Here is a 22,381-nt window from a genome sequence, read left to right on the forward strand (position 1 = left end):
GCCCCTTCGGCTCCCGCGCCGCGTGCTGCCGCGCCGCCGGTGGCTGGGACGGTCCGGCCTCGGCCAATCACCGGGGCAGGGTCGCGGAAGTGGCCTCCTACCCGCCCCCCCACGTGTCGGGCTGAGCAGATGGCGGCACCGCTGCGCGTGAGCGGCCCGCGGGCCCGGGGCGGGGGGGGGGGGGAATGGGCCGGGGGGAGCGGGGCAGGTGAGGGGCCGGTGCGGGCGGGGCCGGTGCGGGCGAGGCGCTGACGATGTCGCTGCTCACCATCTCCCTTAGGGGCGGCTGCGGGCGCTGGCGGCGGCGCTGGGCGGCTGCGGGCTGCTGCTGGGCTCGGCGCTGGCGGCGGGCGACGAGCGGCTCTACGCGGCGGCGATGCCCGCGCTCCGCGCCCTCCCCCCCGAGGCCGCGCACGGGGTGGCTCTGCGCGCCGCCGCTCTGGGGCTGCTGCCTCCCGGCCGTCCCGACGGACCCGCGCTGGTGCGGCTTTGCGGCGGGCGGACACCGGGGCGGAGGGTGGCCGGGAGGCAGCGGGCACGGCAGGGCGGGCGGGTCCGGGGCGGCCCATGAGCTCTGCCAGCCCGCGGAGGTGCCCAGCGGGGCTCCTGGCGTGGTCCCGGGCTCGGGAGATGGCCCCGACGGGATCGCGGGTCCCCCGGGGCAGAGGGAGCGGAGGGCGGGGGCTGGGGCTGTGGCTCCCGGCTGCCCTTGTGTGATCGGGCTCCTGCCGCGCAGGAGGTGCGGGTGCTCGGGCAGAGGTTCTGCAACCCGGTGGGCCTGGCGGCTGGCTTCGACAAGCACGGCGAGGCCGTGGATGGGCTGTACAAGATGGGCTTCGGCTTTGTGGAAGTCGGGACTGTAACGCCCCAGCCCCAGGAGGGAAACCCCAGGCCCAGGGTGTTCCGGCTGGTGGAGGACGAGGCGGTCATTAACAGGTGGGAGCCGAGGGTGCAGCTCTGCAGGGTCCCATGGGCTGCCCGCACAGAGCCAGGTCTTTATTTGGGTGCTCCTGGCTCTGCTGTGTGGGATATGCTGAGCAGAGCTGAGGGACCTCATGTCTCCTCCTGTTTGTCCTGTCTCGTGCTCGGGGCTTGTGGAACCAGCCCAGCCCTGAACCTTGCCTGTTGTGGTGCAGGTATGGCTTCAACAGCCACGGCCACGCCGCAGTGGAGCGCAGGCTGCGGGCCCGCCAGGACACACAGCTCCGGCTCACTGGTGGTGAGACAAGCTTATAAGCCTTTGGTCTTGGAGTCTGCAGGGTGGGTTTCGGGGTCTCCCATGTAGTTTTTTGTCTCCGTGGGTTTTCCATGTAGGCCAGGAAGAGTGTGTAAAACCAGTGTCCAAGCATTGGAGGGCCCTGGCCAGAGCAAGGTGCACTCGGACAGCAGGAACCCTCTTGGGGCTGTAGCTCTTCCCTTTGGGAGTGTGACCAGCACCCTTCTCCAGGCATTTGCTCTGTGACAGAGGCTACATTTGCTGCTTTGGGCGGGACACGCCTGCTGAGAGCAGCCAGGGCTGGGCAGTTTCCCAGAGCAGCCTCTGCTGGGTGGCCAGGCTGGACACTGGGGTGCTGGAGGTGTTGACCAGGGCAGCTGTGGTGATGCTCCTGTGCCTGCAGGACAGTCTCAGGCCCACCCCCGTGAAACACATGGGCTGCATATCCTCATCTTGATTTTAGCTGGTGCTGGGGCTCCTGTGTCAGGCGCTCTGGGTGGTGGGTGGTCCTGCTGCCCCGCTTCAGCCATGTCTCTGTTCCAGTGGGGATGCCCCTTGGAATCAACCTGGGCAAGAACAAGAGCTCCACTGATGCTGCAGCTGACTACGTGGCTGGGGTCCAGACACTAGGTCCTTTGGCTGACTATCTGGTTGTGAATGTGTCCAGCCCAAACACACCAGGGCTGCGGGACCTGCAGGGCAAGGCTGAGCTGCAGGACCTGCTGACCAAGGTGGGTGGCCCTCACAGCCAGCCCAGACTGCAGCTGCACCAGTGAGTGCATCCCGTGCCCTGGTAGCGCCTGCTCTGCTCCGGCCGGGTTTGCCCAGCACGAGGAGGAGTATGGTGGCACCCTGGAGAGGTTGGCAGAGCCACCAGGATGTTCCCTGGTCAGCTGCTGGCACAGGGCTCACTGGGGCACTGTACTCCATCGAGGGGCACATGAGCAGTGGGGCACTGCCCTCTGCTTTGCCTACCTGCCCCATGGCACCGGGACTTGCTGTGGGCCTGTGCAGGCTGCGTGCCCTGGCACCACATAAGGAGAGTGGGGCCTGTCCCTGTGCTCCGGGTGGCGGTGAGTGCACGCATGTCCCCAGGACATGTTGCTTCGAGCCCCGTGCGCTGCCCTGCAGGTGCTGGCGGCGCGGGATGCGCTGCCCTGTGCGCACAAGCCAGCCGTGCTGGTGAAGATCGCTCCTGACCTCAGCACACAGGACAAGCAGGACATCGCCAGTGTTGTCTGCGAGGTGAGGAGGGGGGAATGGGAGGCTGGCGAGGAGCTGGATGCTGTGTCCTGCCTCACCTCCCACAGTGCAGGTGCAGGACCACGGTGCTCCTGGCCAGTCACCTCTCTGAAGGGACAGGTGGACCAGCAGCGCTCTGGCTGTTGTAGGGACAGTGCCCTGGGTAGCTCTGAGTCCGTGAGGGCCTCTGTGTGTCGCCCAGAGGCAACGAGAGGTGGCTGCTTTGTCCCAGGGCATGTTTTTGGTGTGTGTCCCTAAAGGGTGCTGGCCTGGCAGCCGGGGGGTGAGAGCGGGGCCTGCTCATAAACCTCATGCTGCTGCCCCCCTCAGCTCAGTGTGGATGGGCTGATTGTCAGCAACACCACGGTGAGCCGCCCCAGCAGCCTCCGGAGCAGGCAGCGCTCGGAGCCTGGTGGCCTCAGCGGGAAGCCCCTGCGGGAGCTCTCCACACAGACCATCAGGGACATGTACTCCCTCACCCGAGGTAGGGGCAGGGGCCTGGGGGCACCATCCGGCATTGCCTGTGCTGTCCTGACCCTGCATCTGCCACAGGCCGGGTGCCCATCATCGGGGTGGGTGGTGTGAGCAGCGGGCATGATGCCCTGGAGAAGATCCGTGCTGGAGCCTCGCTTGTGCAGATGTACACAGCGCTCGTGTACCACGGGCCACCAGTGGTGCGGGCAGTGAAGCAGGAGCTGGAGGAGCTGCTGAGGTGAGTGAGGGGCCAGGCACATCCCCAGGGAGCCCCAGGACAGCTCTGGACAGCCATGTGCCAGTGCTTGGGCATGGTACTGCGGAGCTGAGCCACAGTAGCAGGCCAGCCCATGGACACATGCTGCCCCTGGTAGGGAGCAGGGCTTCAGGAACGTCATGGAGGCGGTTGGAGCTGATCACCGGTCCTGACATGCTGCAGAACCAGGGTCATGCTGGAGGAGCTCTGGACAAGCAGAGATACCTCTGACATTTCCGGTGCTGGGCAGGCTGGGAGTGAGCTGAGGCCCTGGTCCCAGCCTTTGGAAAGGGTCAGTGCCGATGCGGAGCAGGGGAGGGGGGCTTCCTGCTGGTGCTGCTGTCCAGGGCTGTATTTTGGCTCTCCTGTGGTTGGGCTTCCCAGCAGAAACCAGCACTGGGTAAGGCTTTGCTGGGCGGCAAGGAAGGCCCCTGAGGGTCAGCCCTGCTGGCTGCAAGCTGTCCTCTGCCCTGGCTCCTGCTGCAGCGCTTCCCATGGAGGCTTGCCTTCCCCTGTGTTACTGCCAGAGCTGTGGGCCAGGCAATGTATGGGGTGACCCTCCTGCCTGGGACTCGCAGACCCTGCCGTTGCTGGTGCCTGGTCCTGTGCCGCAGCCCCACAGCAGGACCTGCCTTCCTCCCTTCACATGCAGTACTGATGAAGGCATTGGTCCTGCCCCAGCATGAATAAATGTTTGTCTACCTTGGTCCTGTGTGTGCTTTGGGGACCCCCTGGGGTCAGAGGGACGCAACCCAGCGGGCTCAGCTCTCTCTGCTGTTCCTGGTCAGAAGCTGCTCTGTTGTTTCCCATGGTAGATGCCATGGGGTAGCCCAGCTCTGGGATGGATCCACACAGGGCTTCCTTCACAAGGACCTTTGCCTGAGGCAGGGCTCTGAGAGGTACTGGCCACTGTTTCTTCCCTTTGCTGACAGTATGTAGGTGTTTGGAGAGAGTTGTGGTTATGCCCTGGTAGGTTGTTATGAAAAGGCCCTGTTTACTCATGCCTCTGGAGTCAGCTTTGCCTTTGGAGCCTCCGGTGTTGACTGTGGCTTTACCCTGGACTCCCTGTGGTCATCTCCGGCTTTTCTTGAGCAACACAGCTTGACCTGGACACAGCGTTCCCTCTGCAGCCCCACAGCCCACCCTGCAGAGCAGGATTGCGACACCAGGCTTGTTTACAGGAGGAGCAGGAGTGCTGACCTGTCACTCCATGGCCCGCAGCTCACATCAGGGCTGTCTCCCCCTTGCTCGCGCCTCTGCAGCCCTCTGCCTCTGTCTCCTAGATGTTCTGCATATTCCTGCTCTAAGCCTGCTACCAAATGCCACAGCACCTTCCTGAGTGCTGGTGTGGTTCATGGATCAGAGCCCTTACGCATCCTGTGCTGGACTCCAGCCTTCTGTGTTTCAAGTGTGGTTGCATGGGTGTGACCGGTGCTGGGCCAGAGCTGTCCAGCCCTGCACGGTTTGGGGCACAGGCACCCCGTAAGAGGGGAGGAAGCTTGCACAGAGTGGGAAGGCCTCTGCTGAAGTGTGTGGGACCAGGCAGATGTCCCTCCTGAGCCTGGAGCACTGGAGGTCAGGAGGGTGCTGGCGAGACCCCGGCAGGCCCAGCTTCAGTGGTGAGAGGGGGGTGGGTGTCCCCCGCACACTGCCCTCGGCTGTGCTGCTGGAGCAGACCCCGCTCCCGGGAGCCGGCCAGTGCACGCTGCCCTGCGCTGCTGCGGCTGCTTCCAGCTGGGCTCTGGCCAGCGGCCGCTGCCCCGGTTCCTGTAAGGCTGGGCCGGGCCCCGGCCCCTGCGGCCAAACCACTGCCCCGAGGGGCCGCGGCCGCCGGTGCGCGGGAAGGGGCGGGTGCCTGCGGGAAGAGGTTGGCTCGGCCGCGGTGCCTTGGGCCCTGCAGCAGCACAGACATTTTGTACCCTCGGCCGGCCGGGCTGGGGCTGCCCACGGCACTGCGGGGCGGCAGGGTGCAGAGTGTACCCCTATGTGAGGGGTGGCAGGGTGCAGGGTACCCCCGATGTGAGGAGTGGCAGGGTGCCCCCTATGTGAGGAGTGTCTGGGAGGGTGTAGGTTGCTTGGGCAGAGCCAGGCACAGGATGGACGGGACTCGGGCCCTGTGCCCTTCACCTGCCAGCCCTGGGTGGGTGCCGGTGCCCTGCAGCGCCTGCTCGAGGCGGTGGCGTGGGGCAGGTCTGCAGGGCTGGCTCTGCTTCCTGCGGGCCTCAGCCGGTGTCATGGTGCCGGGGCACCGGGGCTGCAGCCAGATCGCTCCTGCGTGTTTGTAGCTGCAGGATCCCGGAACGTCTTGGCACGGCGCTGCTCTCGGGCCTGGCCGGCTCCGGGACCTGCTCCAGGCCGGCCGCGAGCCAGCCGGGGCTGTTTGTGCTCTTCCTGCTGGGAAAGGTGCTGGCTGCAGGCAGCAGGGTCAGGAGGTCCGGAGCAGGGGCTGCCCCAGGGCAAGGGAGGTGGCAATAAAAGGCATGAGGAGGGAGCCCGGCACAACACTGGCCTGCAGGAGGAGGCTGCTGTGAGGAGAGGGAGCTATGAGCATGGGGTGAGCGATGTGCTGCGACCGTCCAGCTTGTCCTGAGGACCTGGCCCTGCTGTGGGCTGTGGCAGGACCCGTGTGGGGCTGGAGGTGCTCCAGGTCCCAGCACTGCAGCCTCGTCCTCCACAGCAGCAGGACCAGATCTGACCCAGGCAACTTCTCCAGCCCGTTTCTGGTGCCCAGAGCCCCTGGGACAGGGCATGAGCCTGGCCAGGGCACTGGTCGTGGTGGAGCCCAGGCTGGGAGCAGGGGTAGGGGTCCTCTGCTGAGTGTGTCCCTTCTTCCCTGCAGATCTGCAGTGCTGCTGGTTGTCGGCCTGGCCTGGGCTGTGCTGGAGACTGCAGCTGCCTCCGGTACCTTACACAGCACGGGTGGGAGCACTGGGGCACAGACAGAGCCAGGGGCAGCGGGGCAGGTGTGGGGCAGGGAGATGGGACTGGGGGGGACCTGTTGGAGGTGGGGGCTCTGTCCTGGATTGTTCCTCTGGGCCAGCTGAGCCTTCTCTTCCTGCAGAGTGGAGCTGTGCAAAGCCTGCGGAGATTGAGCATGGGCACGTGGAGCACCTTGTCAAGTACCACTGTGACCCGTACTACCAACTGCGCGGCGCTGGTGATGGTGAGGCACAGGGCCTGGGCACAGCACCCAGGGATGGGGCTTGTCCCCTGCTACAGGGGCTGCATGGAGCTGCCCCTGTCCCAGTGCTGGATAATGCAGTCCTGTCCTGTTCCACCCCCCCGGCTTCCTTGGGGTACAAGTAGCTCCCCTACTCAGCCAAGCTCGGGGGAGTACAAGTACCTTTGTGCCTCCCTGGCTGTGGAGCTTTCCCCTGTGCAGGGCAGAGGTGCTGACTCTGGTTTCCCTCCAAAGGGACATACAAGTGTGACGAGAATCATGCATGGGTGAGCCTTGGAGCTGGCAAGGAGACGCCTGTCTGCGAGCCAGGTGAGAGCAGAGCTGCAGGGGCTGCAAGGAGCAGGGGGCGGGGGGCTGACAGTGTCTGCCTGCACAGCTGAGGGGCTGCAGGGGCTGCTCACATGCTCAGTGCTGCTCTCTGGGGTTGCTGCCGGCACCTGCCAGCCTCAGGGGCTCACCACGACCCTGCTCTGCCCCATGCAGTGTGCGGGAAGCCAAAGAACCCCCCGAGGCAGATGCAGCGCATCATCGGGGGCCTGCTGGCCGGGAAGGGCAGCTTCCCCTGGCAGGGCCGGCTGGTGACGCGCCACAACCTCACCGTGGGGGCCACACTCATCAGTGACCAGTGGCTGCTGACCACGGGCAGGAATGTGTACCTGAACCACAGCGACAGCGCCAAGCCGGAGGAGATTGCTCCTACGCTGCAGCTCTTCCTGGGTGGCCGGGAGCAGCCTGCCCTGGCCATTGAGCACGTGGTGCTGCACCCTGGCTACCCGAAGGCTGTGGATCTGGCCCTGCTGAAGCTCAAGGAAAAGGTGTTCCTCGGAGAGGAGATAATGCCCATCTGCCTGCCCCAGAAGAACTATGTGCAGCCGGGGCGGGTGGGTTATGTCTCGGGCTGGGGCCGCGGTGCCACCTTTGCCTTTCCCAGCATGCTGAAGTATGTGATGCTGCCGGTGGCGGAGGGCGAGAAGTGCCAGCAGTACTATGAGGGGCGGAACGCGTCCTCCTGGGTGCAGCCCATCCTCAGCAATGACACCTTCTGTGTGGGCATGAGCGAGCTGCGGGAGGACACGTGCTATGGAGATGCCGGCGGCGCCTTCGCTGTGCAGGACCCCGATGACGACACGTGGTATGCAGCTGGCATCCTCAGCTATGACAAGACCTGCACGGCCTCCAAGTACGGTGTGTACGTGGATGTGCAGCACGTCGTGGCCTGGATCAAGGACACGGTGGCGGCCGGCTGAGGCAGGGCTATGGGGGAATAAAGCTGCCCCGCAGCTGCCGCAAGTGAGCTCTGTGTGTGTGCGTCTGTGCACAGCATGTGCGTGCCCCTCAGTGGGGCGGTGCCTGCGGGGTCTGTGCAGGGCTCCCCTGCGGGGGTGCCTGGGGGGGCCCTTGTCTGAAGGGGCTGCCTTGGGCTCTGTGGGGTTCTCCCCTTCCCCCTGGGTGTGGGGTGTCTGTGGGGTTCCTTCCCCCCATCCCATGTGGGATGAACCCCAATCGAGACCTGGGGAGGTCTGTGGGTGGTTGGGGCAGAGTGGAAAGGACCTGGGGGTGCTGACTGATGGAGCTGAACATGAGCAGCTTGTGCCCAGGCAGCCAGGAAGCCACCAGCATCCTGGCCTGTACCAGCACCAGTGTGGCAGCAGGGCCAGGGCAGTGACTGTTCCCCTGCACTGGGCACTGGTGAGGCTGCACCTCGAATCCTGTGTCAGTGCTGGGCCCCTCACTACAAGAGAGACATTGAGGTGCTGGAGCGGGGCCAGAGAAGGGCACCGGAGCTGGAGCAGGGCCTGGAGCACAAGTGTGATGAGGAACGGCTGAGGGACCTGGGGGGGTTTAGTCTGGAGAAGAGAAGGCTCAGGGGGTACCTTGTTGCTCTCTGCAACTGCCTGACAGGAGGATGGAGCCAGGAGGGGGCTGGTCTCTGCTCCCAAGGGACGGACACGAGCAGCGGGCTCGGGCTGGCCGGGGGGGGAGGTGCCGCCTGGAACAGCCCCTCCCGCGGGGGGAGGTGCCGGCCGCGCTCGCGCACGGGGCAGCGGTGCCCGCGCGCCCCTCGCTTCCGGCCGCGCCCGCCACACCCGGAAGTTCCCTCGTGGCCACGTGACCCCAAACAATTTCCACACCACACCCCCCCCCTCCCCGCCGGAAGTCCGCCGAGGGACAGGTAGCAGGTCTTGTCTAGCGGCTCTGCGCTCTATGGTGTTTACCGCTCCTATAGGCTCCGTCCGCTGTCTCTATGGTGCAAGTGGCTAGAGCGGCGCTTCTCGCGGAGCACTGTGGGGCGGCCATGGCGGCGCTCGCGGAGCTGGTTTACGGTCGCTGAGGCAACCGCAAGCGGGGCCGGGGCTGCGCTCCGGTGCTTCCCCGCGCCGGCTCCCGCCCGCCCCGCGGTAGCGCTCGGCGGCGATGGCGATGGCCGAGGCGAGCGAGGAGTCGCTGCACCGCCTGGCGGGGTCGAGCCCGGGCGGCGAGGCGGGCGGGCTGGTGCTGCGGCAGCGCAGCGCCGCCGCCGAGCAGCACGTCTTCAAGGCGCCGGCTCCGCGGGCCTCCTTGCTGGGCCTGGACGTGCTGGCGGCCCAGAAGCGGCGGGAGCGCGGGGAGGAGGCGGCGAGCGGGAAGCGGCCCCGGGCCTCCTCCTACAGGGAGTGCGAAGAGAGCCGCGGCGGGGCGGGCAGCGCCGGGGAGGACGGCGACGAGAGCGCTCGGAGCAGCCGCGGCGCTCACAGGGACAGGTGGGTCTGCGGTGCGGGTGCTCGGCGGCACCGAGTGCCCTGCGGCTGCCGGGTCCCGCCGGGGAACGAGCGCGAGCGGCGTCTGCGGGGCTGCGCCGGTGAGAGGCGGGGCGGGGGATCACCGCGGCGGGGCCCGCGGCGGCTCTGTGCATGTGAGGAGCTCTGGGCAAAGCTGGGCTGCTGCCCTGCCGGGGCGCTACGGGCAGGTGCTGTCAGGCCTGCAGTCACCAGCCATCCCGGTTGTGAGACTCCCTGGTGCCTGGAGGCAGAGGCCTGTTCAGAAGTGCCCATGAGAGCATCAGAGACCTGGTGGGCTGTTAGCAACGGATGGAGAGAGCACTTTTAGCTGTAAGCCTCTGCTGTAGCAGAGGTTAGAAGTAGAGTTGTGTGAGCCAAGTTAAAGGCCAACTATTCTTCAGCACTCTTCAGCTTTTCTTCTCTCTGTTCTGCCTTTCCAGGCATTACCGTTCTATCCATGTGGAATCACCTTCCTACACGGGCGGTGTCAATGAGGAGTTCTGGGAACGCAGCCGGCAGCGTGAAAGAGAGCGTCGGGAACATGGTGTCTTTGCCTCCTCCAAGGAGGAGAAGGAGCGGAAGAAGGAACGCAGTAGGGACCGGGACCACGATCGCAAACGGGACCGTGGTAACTGCTTAGAGACCTTTGTGCGTCTTCCTGCTTAGGGCTTGGGCTCACCCCTCAGCGTGTTTGCAGTCCTTAGCTAATGTTCACGGTGGTTTCTGCAGCAGACCTGGGAAGCCTGTTTGTGCACTTAGCCCCTGATCTCACTTTCCTTTTGTAGAGGAGCGGGACAGAAGTCGTCACAGCAGCAGGTCAGAGAGGGATGGCTCATCGGAGCGCAGCAGCAGGAGGAGCGAACCGGAGAGTCCCAGGCATCGGCCCAAAGGTAGGAGTGGGACCCAGCAGAGCTCTCGTGTGAGACCAGAGAGGAAGGGGTTTGTTCTTTTTGTTGTTAATGTTTGCTGCTGGTTTTGTCAGGACAAGTGTGGGTCGAAAAACCTATATTCTTTAACTTTTGTGTTTAGGGCAAACCTGAAACTCCTAGCCCGACCTGGGCCCAGGAGCAATCTGCCAGCCATGTGTGTGAACATCTGGCTGATTTCTGCGCAGTGGGGTCTGTTCTGGGTCTGTGTGGTAGAAATGTGGTCGCTTGGCAATTTTCCTTGGAATGCTATGCCAGCCCCTTCTCTTAGATGGGGACAGATGGGTACCCTCTCTCCGTGCTCTTTGCTAGAAGGTGTACAGTGGCTCCTGGTCACTGGGGGGTCACTGTTTGAACATCAGGTGCTAAACCCCCTCTTCTCTGCTAGACGCAGCCACGCCATCTCGCTCTGGCTGGGAGGAAGACGACAGTGGCTCCAGCAGTGCCCGCCGCTCACAGTGGGAATCTCCCTCGCCCACGCCTTCCTCTCGAGACTCGGAGCGCAGCCACCGGCCATCATCGCAGCGGGACATGGACCGGAGAGACCGGGACAGGTATCAGTGCCTGGGGCTGGGCTGTTAGTTGCAGAAGGAGGAGGTGTGTGTGAGTTGTGCTTGGCTGTGGACACCAATTCCTCCCTTGTGCTGTTTTCCAGGTCTGTGAGGAGCAGGTACTCAGAAAAGACACCGTTGCCCACCCCATCGTACAAATACAACGAGTGGGCTGATGACCGGAGACACCTCGGGGCCACGCCACGGCTGTCCAGAGGGAGAGGTGAGGAGCCTGGGCTGAGCTGCCTGGGAACCCCATCGGAATCCCCTTTCCCTGCGCAGCACCAGGTTAGGTGCTGTAGGGTTCCCCCTGGCGCGCCCGGGCTGGCGCCGCACTGACCCGCTCGCCCTTCCAGGCCGGCGCACAGACGGGGAGGAGGGCATCGCCTTCGAGTCGGAGGAGGAGCGGCAGCAGTGGGAGGATGACCAGCGGGTGAGAGCCGCGGGCGAGCGGGGAGGCAGCCGGGCGGGCGACGGGAGTGGTGGGCGGGCGACGGGAGTGGTGGGCGGGCGACGGGAGTGGTGGGCGGGCGACGGGAGTGGTGGGCGGGCTCCCCCCCGCGGTCACATCGGGAGCGGCGGCAGCGCCTGGCCCGGGCCGGGGTGCTGCCGGGGCCGGCGGAGCTCAAGGCCGCTCTTCTCCCTTCCCAGCAAGCTGACCGGGACTGGTACATGATGGATGAGGGCTACGACGAGTTTCACAACCCCTTGGCCTACTCCTCCGAGGAGTACGTGAAGAAGCGGGAGCAGCACTTGCACAAGCAGAGGCAAAAGCGCATCTCGGCGCAGCGGCGGCAAATCAACGAGGTAAGGGCTGCTTTGAACATGTGGGGTTTGCTGCCCCTCCAGAGATTGGGTTGTTGGCTGCAAAGCTGAGCCCCTGCTGTCAGGTGGGGAAGCACAGTGTGTGTCCTGGCCCAGGCTCACAGGGAAGCTATTGCTAAGCTCTCCTGGACAGTGCAACCCTGTGCCTGCTGCACAGAGTGACTGCGGTGTTTCGCAGTGTCCAGGGCAGCAGGAATGTGAAGGGCAGCAGGAATGTGGAGGGCTACGCTCTTGCTGTTCTGGGGTGTGAGTTACATTGTGAGGGTTGTCTACTGTTGGCCCAGTGATGGTGGGGGCTCCTGCCCTCAGCACAAGTGGGATTATGTCCTGGCTTCCTGGTGTGTTCTGAGTATGGCAGGGGCCTTGTGGACAATGTCTGTTCTGCATTTCCTTGGAGACAGTCCTGTTGAGCATGTGCTTCATCTGGCCAGTACCCTGCTGCTTCCAGTTACTGATTCTTCCCTAAGTGCTTGTTTTCAGGCTTCCTAGGCTGGAAGCATCAGTTTCATACTGCTGTCAGTGTGGGGCCCAGACCTCTGAGGTCTGGTGTGATGTCTTGGGCTGTTTGTGGGGCTTCTATGTACTTTCTAATGTGCTCTTTCCCTTAGGATAACGAGCGCTGGGAGACGAATCGGATGCTGACCAGTGGTGTGGTTCAACGGATTGAAGTGGATGACGATTTTGAGGAGGATAACTCAGCTAAAGTGCATTTGTTGGTGCACAACCTGGTGCCCCCTTTCCTAGATGGAAGGATTGTCTTCACCAAGCAGGTAGAAACTGTGGCTGCAGATTGGTGGCAGGGAGCCCCAGAAGTGTGAGCTCTTTGTGCTGAAGCAGTACCTCTTTCCTCTAGCCAGAGCCAGTCATCCCTGTCAAGGATGCCACCTCAGATTTGGCCATCATAGCCCGGAAGGGCAGCCAGTTGGTGCGCAAGCACAGGGAGCAAAAGGAGCGTAAGAGGGTATGCTGTGACCTTTTGGCTTATTACCCCACTGTACACATTATGTAGTGCCTCACAGCCTTTTTTGGACTTTGCAGAGTATAGGCTTTGGCAGCAGTGATGATAAGGAGTTCATATTTTTGTGACCCGGGATATTCTGTATCCAGCGTACCTGTCTGGATACTCTCTGTATCCAGACTAGCGTCTAAAAAGCTCTGCTTTGGCTCGCTTGGAAGAGGGAGACTTGGTATAGGAATGGGGTGTGTGTTCTGTGTTGTAGCACTGGGGAACTGTGGGGCTAATGTGCTTTCCTAGTGTTATGAGTAGGATTGGAGAAGAATGATTTGTCAGTGCTTGCTGTGGCTGTTAGGCTGCTCTCTGTCTTTCCAGGCTCAGCATAAGCACTGGGAGCTGGCAGGCACAAAACTGGGAGACATTATGGGGATCAAGAAAGAAGACGAGAAGGATGAGATGGTGACAGAAGATGGCAAAGTGGATTACAAGTATGAGCTTGCTTTGAATTACTCCTGCTCAGCCAGTGATGGGGGTTGTAAGCATAGCAAAGTGTGTGGAGAGACAGTTTCAGGAATTCTTGTGTTTCCTTAGGACTGAGCAAAAGTTTGCCGAACACATGAAAGAAAAAACTCAAGCCAGCAGTGAGTTTGCCAAGAAGAAATCAATCCTGGAGCAGAGACAATATCTGCCCATCTTTGCTGTACAGCAGGAGCTGCTCTCCATCCTCAGGTATGGCTGCTAGGGAGCTGGTCAGAGAGCATCCCCAGGGCATTGGCCTACATCTCAGAAACCCAAGTGAGAAATTCTCCCAGCTACATGGCGTGTTTGGAAGCTGCACCCTCAGGAAACAAACCCTGCTGCCTTGTGTGGTTGGTGGCAGCTCTCCCGTCTCAGTGGGGTGATGCTTGGGTGGCCAGCCAGGGCTGTGAGTGCAAAAGCCCTTGATGTTGTATGAAGAAATACTTTTTCCCTTTCTTCAGAGACAACAGCATCGTGATTGTGGTGGGGGAGACGGGGAGCGGGAAGACGACGCAGCTGACGCAGTACCTACATGAGGACGGCTACACCGACTACGGCATGATCGGCTGCACGCAGCCCCGCAGGGTGGCAGCCATGTCTGTCGCAAAGCGGGTCAGTGAGGAGATGGGCGTGCGGCTAGGGGAAGAGGTGAGCCTGGCAGCGGGTGCAGGGCTGCGGCCTGAGGACAGTGAGTGCCCAGGGCTGTTCGGAGACCTGCTGATATCTCTGCCCTCCCAGGTAGGCTATGCCATCCGCTTTGAGGACTGCACGTCCGAGAACACGGTGATCAAATACATGACAGATGGGATCCTTCTTCGTGAGTCACTGCGAGAGGCTGACCTGGACAACTACAGTGCTATCATCATGGATGAGGCACATGAGCGCTCGCTCAATACTGACGTGCTCTTTGGCTTGCTTCGGGAGGTGTGTGTGAGACTGGACAGGAGGACAGCAGCACCGGGGACACGAGCTGGTCGTAACACAGAGTATTGGCAGGGACAGCCGCTCTCTACCAGATCTGGGAGAGGGAAGCAGCTCTGCCACATCTCTGCATTTGCTACTCCAGCATCCTGGCCCATGGTTCTAACCCCTAGTTTTAACTAGGGGTTAAATCTCCCCTAGTGCCAGAAGTGCTGGCAGAAGCTTGCCAGCTAGCTGTCACTAGGTACAGAGATTTTTGATGGCTTAAGGCTTCCTGGACCAAGGTCAGTCTTATGTTACTGCACGGATCATACAGCATCCGTGTTCCCTGGCATTAACAGCCAGTGACTCTAGAGGACAGCAGAAGCTCTGTCCTGTGCTGTTGTCTCAGTAACAATGGAAGCATCCTGCAGTCATGCCCAAGGGCCCCTTCCTTACTGTTCTTTTTATCTTCTTTCTAGGTGGTGGCCCGACGCTCAGATCTGAAGCTTGTTGTCACCTCGGCCACCATGGACGCAGATAAGTTTGCCTCCTTCTTTGGGAACGTTCCCATTTTCCACATTCCTGGGCGCACCTTCCCTGTTGATATTCTTTTCAGCAAGGTATGGTCAATGTTGCAGAGGGAAGTTCTGTTGTGACAGAAGGGGGTTGATTCTTGGGTATACAGTACTCTGTGGTGGTCAAAGGATAGAGAAAGAGTAGCTGTACTATGTTGCAGTCTTGCACAAATGGTGGGGCAGGTGAGATACTGGTGTCTGAAATCTGGGCTGTGCCTTTCAGACCCCACAAGAGGATTATGTGGAGGCTGCAGTGAAACAAGCCCTGCAGGTCCATTTGTCTGGTGCTCCTGGAGACATCCTCGTCTTCATGCCTGGCCAGGAGGACATAGAGGTGAGCTGGAAGTGTAGGCACTATCCTACCCCCTTGTTATTTTAATGTTACGTTTACACTCCTCTTATGTCTAGGTGACCTCAGAGCAAATTGTGGAGCACCTTGAGGAGCTGGAGAAGGCGCCTGCTCTTGCTGTTCTGCCTATCTATTCTCAGCTGCCGTCGGACTTGCAGGCCAAGATTTTCCAGAAGGTGCTGATGTGTGCTCTGTGGTAGGAGTGGGGACAGGGGAAGCTAGTACAATGAAGACTACTGAGGTAGTGAGAGGTGCAGGCATGCTTTTTGTATTGCATGTGGAGGGTGAGAGAAAGGATGTGCCTCCCCTCAACTTTTCAAGTGTCACCCCTGTCCTTCTGGGCTCTGGATTGCCGCTCTGCATGCTCCCTCAGCAGCGCAGAGGCCCTTGCCCAGGGATGTGACTGACGTGCAGTATGCTTGCAGGCTCCAGATGGGGTCAGGAAGTGCATTGTTGCCACTAACATTGCAGAGACTTCACTGACAGTGGACGGCATCATGTTTGTGATTGACTCTGGCTACTGCAAGTTGAAGGTAAGCCATGATTTCCTGTACTTTTTATGTCTGTCATATCTGGGCTTGGGTTGAGGGAGTTCTGTGGTAGTGACCCAGCCTTCTTCTTTCTTCAGTCTGTTCTGCTTATGTCCTGCAGGTTTTCAACCCCCGTATAGGCATGGATGCACTGCAGATCTACCCCATCAGTCAAGCCAATGCCAACCAGAGGGCAGGCCGAGCTGGCCGAACAGGCCCAGGCCACTGCTTCAGGTAGGCACGTCAATGGTGTTCCTGTCCTATCTGCAGCTTGGCATCAGGTTATAGATACTTTTTTCTCACTGGAGCTGTTTGTTATCTTGAACTTCTGGGGGGATGAGAGCAGTAGGCAGGCGTTGAGCCCTTTTCTTTTGGACCCAGTGCCTCTGCAGAGGAAGGCCATGCTCCAGTTTCTTCCCTTGCCCATCTTCACTTGTGGCTGTTCTGCCCTTGATTCTGTGAGGATAACAGCCAAGCCAAACAGCTTTCTGAAGGCTTTGCTTTGAGGCTGGTCTGTGCCCAGAAAATTACTGTGCTTGTGAGGGGTGTGCACTGTGCTGCAGCTCAGGTACCTTTAAGCGCTGGGGAGGTCACATTTTGGCCAGGGTAGAGGTTCCTCCCTGGTGTCATGCTGGCTAGGGTGGGCAGCAGTGGGTGAGTCAGTAATGGACACAGTGGCCTGAATGAGAGGAGCATGCTCTTGACATCTGTTCACCAGGCTCTACACCCAGAGTGCCTACAAGAATGAGCTGCTGACAACCACAGTGCCTGAGATCCAGCGCACCAACCTTGCCAATGTGGTGCTTTTGCTCAAGTCCCTGGGTGTGCAGGACCTGCTGCAGTTCCACTTCATGGATCCGCCCCCTGAGGACAACATGCTGAACTCCATGTACCAGCTGTGGATCCTGGGAGCCCTGGATAACACCGGTATTTTGGCTGCTGGGGCAAGCTGTCAGCCTGTGGGACTGGGACCTGCACCGCTGCTGATCCCTATCCTGTTCCTACAGGTGGTCTGACCTCAACAGGACGTCTCATGGTGGAGTTTCCACTGGATCCTGCACTCTCCAAAATGCTCATTGTCTCCTGTGACATGGGTTGCAGCTCTGAGATCTTGCTCATTGTCTCCATGTTGTCTGTACCTGCCATCTTTTATCGGCCTAAGGTACCTGTTCGCTCCTACAGCAGTTTGGGGCCTTCCCCTGCCATTTGACTAACCTGTGTTCTTTGCTCACCCTTCAGGGCCGAGAGGAGGAAAGTGACCAAGTGCGGGAGAAATTTGCTGTTCCCGAGAGTGATCACTTGACTTATCTGAACGTTTACCTGCAGTGGAAGAACAACAGCTATTCCACACTGTGGTGCAATCAGCACTTCATCCATGCCAAGGCCATGCGGAAGGTGGGGCTGTGGCAATGAGGCTGTGGGTGGGAGCGTTACACAGGAGAGGGGTCTGACTGTCACATGCCCCTGCAGGTGCGGGAGGTGCGTGCCCAGCTCAAAGACATCATGGTGCAGCAGCGAATGAGCCTGGCATCCTGTGGTACTGACTGGGATGTTGTCAGGAAGTGCATCTGTGCTGCGTATTTCCATCAAGCTGCAAAGCTGAAGGTAAGAGGTGTTTGTGCTGGTCTGAGGCTGAGGAGCCCTGTCTGGGAGCTGGTGGGCTGACAACACTTCTCTTTGCAGGGCATTGGGGAGTATGTGAACATCCGTACGGGCATGCCCTGCCACCTGCACCCCACCAGCTCTCTGTTTGGCATGGGCTACACACCAGACTACATCGTGTATCATGAATTAGTCATGACCACCAAGGTGAGCCTGAGCTGAGGGCTAGCCAGATGGCTGATGGGTGGTCTCATGATGAGGGAGGTGGGAGGGCTTTGCCATGATACTAGGATCTGTCAGAAGGGTAGTTCTCAGCCTTTCTCATCTATACCAATTAGGCATGTCTGTGTCACCTGCAGAGTCCTGTTTGTTCCTTTCCCAATACTTTTTCCTGACCTATGTGGGACATGTTTGAACTTCTTTGTGGTCTCACCAAGTCCAGCCCATAGCAGCTTCTGGGGCTGGGAGGAATGGTCTAGGAGGGCTGTAGCCCCAGCATGAGAAGTGCCATCAACAAGTGGGGGAGGGAGGGAGCTGCCATGGCACTGGAAATGGTGCCCAGGCCCCAAGAGTGCCATTCTGCTACCTTGGCCTTTCCTCTGTCCCTGCAGGAATACATGCAGTGTGTCACTGCTGTGGATGGAGAGTGGCTGGCAGAGCTGGGCCCCATGTTCTACAGTATCAAGCATGCTGGCAAGTCACGCCAGGTGAGTCTCCTGTACGGGACGAGCTGGCGGACAGCAGGCCCACTGCGTGCCTGCTCTGCGGCAGTGTGTGTGCTTTGACATGGAGGGAACAGGCCTGTGGGCCTGCAGAGAGTCTGATGCTGGCCAGCTCTGCCTCTGCCTGACCTCCCCTGCCCTGCTCCAGGAGAACCGCCGCCGTGCCAAGGAGGAAGTGTCTGCCATGGAGGAGGAGATGGCGCTGGCCGAGGAGCAGCTGCGTGCCCGCCGGGAGGAACAGGAGCGCCGCAACCCCCTGGGAAGTGCCAGGTAGGTGCTGGCCCTGCCTGGCCACGGGATGCCTGCTGAAGAGCAGGAGTAGTGAGCTGCATGGAGCACCCCAACTTCCCCATAGGTGCTGTGGTGCAGGGAGAGGTTACGTGTTCCACTAATCACCCATGTCCTCTTCTGGCAGATCTACTAAAATCTACACCCCTGGGCGGAAGGAGCAGGGCGAGCCCCTGACACCACGACGCACCCCAGCACGCTTTGGCCTCTAAGGCAGCAGTGCCCATTGCTTTGAGGCTTAAAGACTTCCAGGAGAAGCTGAGTCTTAGGAGTGTGCCCAGCTCCTCTGATCACTGTACTCTGTGAGGCGCTCTGCAGCTTGTGGCCCAGGAAGGATGTGGTGCTTGGCACTGATTTTGCTACAGAACAGAAAAGATTTTATTTGTTTAAAAGTTGTCAGTCTAATCCTTGCTTTGTTTTGCACTGTTTCTTGTCCCTTGGGCAAGAGTGGGGTGGAGACAGCCCTGCAGAATTGTGCGGGGCTGGTAATGTGAAGTTCTTGCCCTGTAAGACACAGGACAAGGCACAGAATTACACTGACCTAGAGGGCAAAGGCAACCTGGCCCATACTACTGCAAAGGCAGTTCTCCCACAACCTGTGCTCAGCTGCCCTTCTACACAGAAGCCCACAGGCCCAATCCTGTTTCAAGCCAGACTGTGCCAGGAATTCTCACCTTCAGCTGCTCAGACTTGTGGTGTTGCTCATGTGTTCCAACCATGAGGTATGTGTCTTCCTCCTGCAGTGGGTCTTGAACATGCCTGGGGGAAAGGCAGAGGAGATGAGGGGATGCAATGATGCAGAGACAACCCTGATCTGCTGGCCTTTCAGGAGCTTTGCTAGTCCAGCAGTTGTCCATCTGTCGCATACACCCCTGCCAGCAGCAGTAACTGCTGTTTGGGAGAGCTCAGCCCCGCTCCCATGTTCAGCGCTTACTCCTTTTCTCCTGGCAGCAGTGCAGTCTTCTTGATTTCCCACTGGATCTTGTGCCCTAGTTTCTCATTTGACTGCCTGAAAACAAGGTGTGAGCTGAGCGACTCCGTGTGAGAAGGCGGCAGCCCCCTGCCCCGCTATTCTGGTAAGACTTCTCACTCACGTTGGCTCCTTCACACACTGGCTGATGTTGACCAGCACCAGCTCCGTTTCCTTGTGCAGCCTGCCGCTGTTGGAACATGCCAGAGCACGGGCAGAGCGCAGGGTTTTCACCTGGAAAGAGCGACCCCAGTTCCATGTGTGTACCAGCCTCTGGCTGCTCTTCCCAGCCTCCAGGAGCTCGGGCTGAAGGCGGTTGGAGAACCCAGGCTGTGCTGGAGCAGTGGCCTCTGGGGCTGAACAGAGGGTTGAGATGCCGGTGCCTCAGGAGACCTGCTGTGGAGCACCACCATTACCTCAGCACTATTGCCCTGAACTACTGTTCTAACATGGTAGCTCCATGCTGAGAGGCTTCTTTTTAGCAGCCAAGTGAGGAAGGGTAGTTTAAGGAGAAGGTGGTGTGCTCTGCTGCTGCCAGACCCTCAGCCTCCTCCCTTGGCAGCCTGGGAGCTGCAGAATGCTGTCCCCTGTCCTTTCCACCTCTCCCCTGCCTGTAGGCCAGGATCTGTTTGTCATTCCCTGGTACTAGGGGGTCCATCCTGTGCTCCTGCTCTTGGGCTGTGCTGCTGCCTCTTTCTATCCTGCACCTGCTCCGTGGCCTTGCTGAGCTCTTCCTTGAGGAAAGCCAGCTCCACCTTGCAAACAACTAGTTCCTCTTCTCGCATCTCCAGAGCTTGGGCACTGTCCTTGTATAGCTCTTGCCAGTATTGGGCTCGGCTGCTCAGCTCACATAGCCTCTCCTGGAGGGAATGGGCCTGTCGGTAGCACAGAAAGGCAGTGAGAGGGACACAGGCTGAGCACAGACTCCTGGTGCCCTGTGGGAAGGCTTGGGACATGTTTACCTCCTGCTTGCTCTGCTCTTGGGACCCCTGCAGCTTCTTCAGCTCCCAGTGGAGCTGCTGCTTCTGCTTCACATAGGCTGCAATCTTATCCTCCTGCTTGGCTTTCTCTTGCTGGGCCTGGGCCAGCTCTGCCTGCAGGGTGGCTATGTCCCTCACCTGCGTGCAGAGTCGTGGGGCAGGGAGGGTGCTGGCCAGGCCATGGCATGCTGGGCTCCCTGGGGCCAGTGCTGCCCAGGGGCACAGCAGGCCCTGCATTGAGGTCTGCCATGTCCCTGCCCTGTTCCTGCCCTCACCTGCTGCAGCAGCTCTGCCATGTGCTTTCTGTTGGAGGCCACTTCCTGCTGCAGGGCTTGGATGGTCTCCTTGGCCCCACTGAGCTGCTGCAGGTTTTGCTGCTCCCGGGCCTGGGTGGCTCCCAGCTCTTCCTGCAGCCGAGCCAGGCGGTGCTGCAGGCCTTGGCTCTGCTCCTCCTGTGTTCCCAGCTGAGACAAGGCAACACATCAGTGAGCGTTGCATTGCTGTGCTGGAGTGAGGTCTGTGCCCTCTCTCCTGCTGCTGGTCCCAGCTCACAGCCCACTCCTGCAGCACAGGCTTTGCTGCAGGGCTTTATTCACCCTCTTGAGGGTGCTTGTCCACTCCTTTGCCTGCTGCAGCTCTTGCTAGAGCTTTTCTTTCCCACCCTGCTGACAGCGCAGCTCCCCTTGCAGCTCTTGTGGGGTGGCAGCCTGCTGCTGGCACTGGGCAGGCCCTGGGTTACCCACTGGGGCAGGGGAGACTGGGGCCAGGCTGACAGAGAGACCCTGCAGCAGGTCCTGCCTGCTACATACCTGCTCCCTCAGGGTTTGGAGCTGCTCCTGGCTCCTCTGCAGCTCCTCCGCAGCATGGGCTGCAGCGTGCATGTGTTGCAGCGCCTGCTCAAGGGTCACCTGATGCTTCCACTGCCACTGGCTCAGCTCTGCCTTGAGCTGCGCTGCCAGCTCCCTGTGGGCATGGGCACAGCCTGAGCTGCGGCAGTGCCCGGCCGGCCGCCCGCCCATCAAGGAGCGGGCGCAGGAAGAACCCCGCTGGGCTCTGGCTGTGCGGGGGCTCACCTGCTCTGTGCCTGCTCTGCTCTGCTGCTGGCTGCTTCCTCCTGCAGTGGTTGCAACGCAGCCGCCACCTCGCAGCCCCCATCGTGCTGTGGGTCCTCCCCCAGGAGCTGGCATGGCTGCTCCCCTGTGTGCTGCGGAGGGGTCCGCTGGCAGTGCCCAACCTGGCTGCTTGACACTGTGGCTGGCATTGCCTCCCCCCGTCCCAGGGCTGAGCCTGCACTGTGGTTCTGGAGCACTTGTGGTTCCTGTGCCCCCCTGGCTGCTTGCCCCCAGCCTCAGAGGCTGCCCATCCACCTTCCCAGGACTGCACAGGCAAACTTTGTCTGCCCCTTAACTCTGCAACTGGTGGTGCCCCAAAAGTACGGGGACTCTGTGGTGATTGCAGGGTCTTGTCATTCCCCATTGTTGCACCAGGATGGATGGAGTGCTACAGTGTGTGGACATGCAGTAACTGGCAGGAGGCATTGCCTACTGCCTCCTAGGGTCCTTTCCTGCCTCATCCTCCAGCCACACGTACACTGGCCTTTATGGGTGCCAGATGTCTCCTTGATGCTGTTCTCTGCCACCAGGGCATGCCATGGGCTGCAGCTCTGGCTGGAGCCACCAAGAGGGTGCTGGGTGCAGGTTCCAGCCCTCACATGTTCCAGCCTAAAGGCCCTGGATGCCCCCTGCTTGCCCACCCCACCTTCCTCTTGGCTCAGCCGCCCTCCTCAGCTGTGTCCTGTGCCAGTAGAAGCACTTCTCAGCTGCTCACTTCTGCCTGCAGTGCCTCATCTCTGCATCTACCATCACCCATGTGAGCAGCACCGCTGTGCCGGCTCCCACCTGGCCCCACGTGCCAGCACTGACCTGCTCGAGCAGCAGCCTGTGCTCCTCCAGCATGTTGTAGCTGGTGTCAGCATGGCCATGGGCAGCCACATCGAAGGTGATCTCTGTCTGCACTGCCTCATCCTTCTGTTCCTGGGGACAGGTGCATCATTGACCTGTGGGTGCCCAGCCCTGGGATGGTGCCCAGAGTGTCAGTGGGGCCCTTGGGGGCTGCAGCCTTCCAGCTCTGCTCAGCTAGGTGGACTGGGCTACACCAGCCGTGCCTGCCCCCTGCGCTGCTCCATGCAGGGTGAGGTGCTAACTCCTCGTCCCACATGAGGCTGGCAGGACATCCCCTGCCCGTCCCTGGGCACTGGTCACCAGCAGTTCCCACAGGCAAGCTGCTGGGCAGGCGCGGTGCCTTGCCCGAGATGTGGGGGCACACGACCAAGGGTGGGGGACTCCTGAAGCCTGGCCTGTGGCACCCGGCAGCGGTACCTTGCCCATCACTGCCTGGTACTGCTGCATCAGAAAGACCAACTCCTGGTGCTTCTGCTCCACTGCGCTCTCCTGCTGCTGCAGCTGCACGAGCCGCTTGTGGTTCATGCCCCTGCAGAAGTCCAGCTCTAGCTGCAGCGCCTGTATGGAGGCGAGCATCTGCACTGGCTCCAGCTCCGG

At 60.8% G+C, this 22,381-nt stretch overlaps 3 protein-coding genes and 1 long non-coding RNA gene across 6 annotated transcripts; 3 read left to right on the plus strand and 1 right to left on the minus strand.

Annotated features, from left to right (window-relative positions):
- Positions 1-11: 11 nt before the first annotated feature.
- DHODH (dihydroorotate dehydrogenase (quinone)) lies at positions 12-3,894 on the plus strand. The gene is made up of 9 exons (XM_030512397.1): positions 12-147; positions 281-481; positions 737-936; positions 1,137-1,219; positions 1,760-1,947; positions 2,348-2,461; positions 2,789-2,942; positions 3,011-3,170; positions 3,307-3,894. Exons 1-9 carry the CDS (start codon positions 130-132, stop codon positions 3,359-3,361), a joined length of 1,173 nt encoding a protein of 390 aa, XP_030368257.1. The 5' UTR covers positions 12-129; the 3' UTR covers positions 3,362-3,894.
- Positions 3,895-5,615: 1,721 nt separating this feature from the next.
- LOC115619697 (haptoglobin-like) lies at positions 5,616-7,663 on the plus strand. Of its 2 annotated transcripts, none has more exons than XM_030512399.1 (5): positions 5,616-5,742; positions 6,028-6,089; positions 6,250-6,351; positions 6,604-6,678; positions 6,853-7,663. In XM_030512399.1, the coding sequence occupies exons 1-5, from the start codon at positions 5,732-5,734 to the stop codon at positions 7,614-7,616; spliced, it is 1,014 nt and encodes a 337-aa protein (XP_030368259.1). In that variant the 5' UTR covers positions 5,616-5,731; the 3' UTR covers positions 7,617-7,663. The 2 variants fall into 2 exon arrangements, with proteins under 2 accessions (XP_030368259.1, XP_030368258.1); XM_030512398.1 differs by having other exon boundaries at positions 5,692-5,742; positions 5,902-6,089.
- An 899-nt stretch (positions 7,664-8,562) lies between these two features.
- DHX38 (DEAH-box helicase 38) lies at positions 8,563-18,280 on the plus strand. Of its 2 annotated transcripts, none has more exons than XM_030512385.1 (26): positions 8,563-9,110; positions 9,569-9,756; positions 9,914-10,018; positions 10,443-10,608; positions 10,710-10,828; positions 10,962-11,038; positions 11,257-11,412; positions 12,039-12,200; positions 12,284-12,391; positions 12,761-12,873; positions 12,977-13,114; positions 13,366-13,552; positions 13,643-13,828; positions 14,287-14,427; positions 14,606-14,716; positions 14,791-14,907; positions 15,157-15,264; positions 15,383-15,495; positions 15,980-16,188; positions 16,269-16,423; positions 16,501-16,656; positions 16,732-16,866; positions 16,945-17,070; positions 17,475-17,570; positions 17,734-17,855; positions 18,001-18,280. In XM_030512385.1, the coding sequence occupies exons 1-26, from the start codon at positions 8,785-8,787 to the stop codon at positions 18,083-18,085; spliced, it is 3,705 nt and encodes a 1,234-aa protein (XP_030368245.1). In that variant the 5' UTR covers positions 8,563-8,784; the 3' UTR covers positions 18,086-18,280. The 2 variants fall into 2 exon arrangements, with proteins under 2 accessions (XP_030368245.1, XP_030368246.1); XM_030512386.1 differs by having other exon boundaries at positions 8,563-9,104.
- Positions 18,228-19,369, minus strand: LOC115619701. The gene is made up of 4 exons (XR_003995092.1): positions 18,968-19,369; positions 18,808-18,882; positions 18,548-18,632; positions 18,228-18,377 (listed from the first exon to the last, which is right to left on the minus strand). It is a non-coding gene; the product is annotated as an uncharacterized LOC115619701 (long non-coding RNA).
- Positions 19,370-22,381: the final 3,012 nt, after the last annotated feature.

The sequence above is a fragment of the Strigops habroptila genome, chromosome Z (assembly GCF_004027225.2).
Source record: "Strigops habroptila isolate Jane chromosome Z, bStrHab1.2.pri, whole genome shotgun sequence".
NCBI classification, from domain to species: domain Eukaryota; kingdom Metazoa; phylum Chordata; class Aves; order Psittaciformes; family Psittacidae; genus Strigops; species Strigops habroptila.

Bases quoted from the DNA above. Each gene is read 5' to 3' on its own strand.
- DHODH (XM_030512397.1), top strand. The intron at 937-1,136 runs GTGGGAGCCGAG...GTTGTGGTGCAG, and splicing joins GACGAGGCGGTCATTAACAG to GTATGGCTTCAACAGCCACG. The intron at 1,220-1,759 runs GTGAGACAAGCT...TCTCTGTTCCAG, and splicing joins ACAGCTCCGGCTCACTGGTG to TGGGGATGCCCCTTGGAATC.
- LOC115619697 (XM_030512398.1), top strand. The intron at 6,352-6,603 runs GTGAGGCACAGG...TTCCCTCCAAAG, and splicing joins ACTGCGCGGCGCTGGTGATG to GGACATACAAGTGTGACGAG. The intron at 6,679-6,852 runs GTGAGAGCAGAG...TGCCCCATGCAG, and splicing joins GACGCCTGTCTGCGAGCCAG to TGTGCGGGAAGCCAAAGAAC.
- DHX38 (XM_030512385.1), top strand. From the start codon at position 8,785: ATGGCGATGGCCGAGGCGAGCGAGGAGTCGCTGCACCGCCTGGCGGGG. The intron at 13,829-14,286 runs GTGTGTGTGAGA...TCTTCTTTCTAG, and splicing joins TCTTTGGCTTGCTTCGGGAG to GTGGTGGCCCGACGCTCAGA. The intron at 16,424-16,500 runs GTACCTGTTCGC...CTCACCCTTCAG, and splicing joins CCATCTTTTATCGGCCTAAG to GGCCGAGAGGAGGAAAGTGA.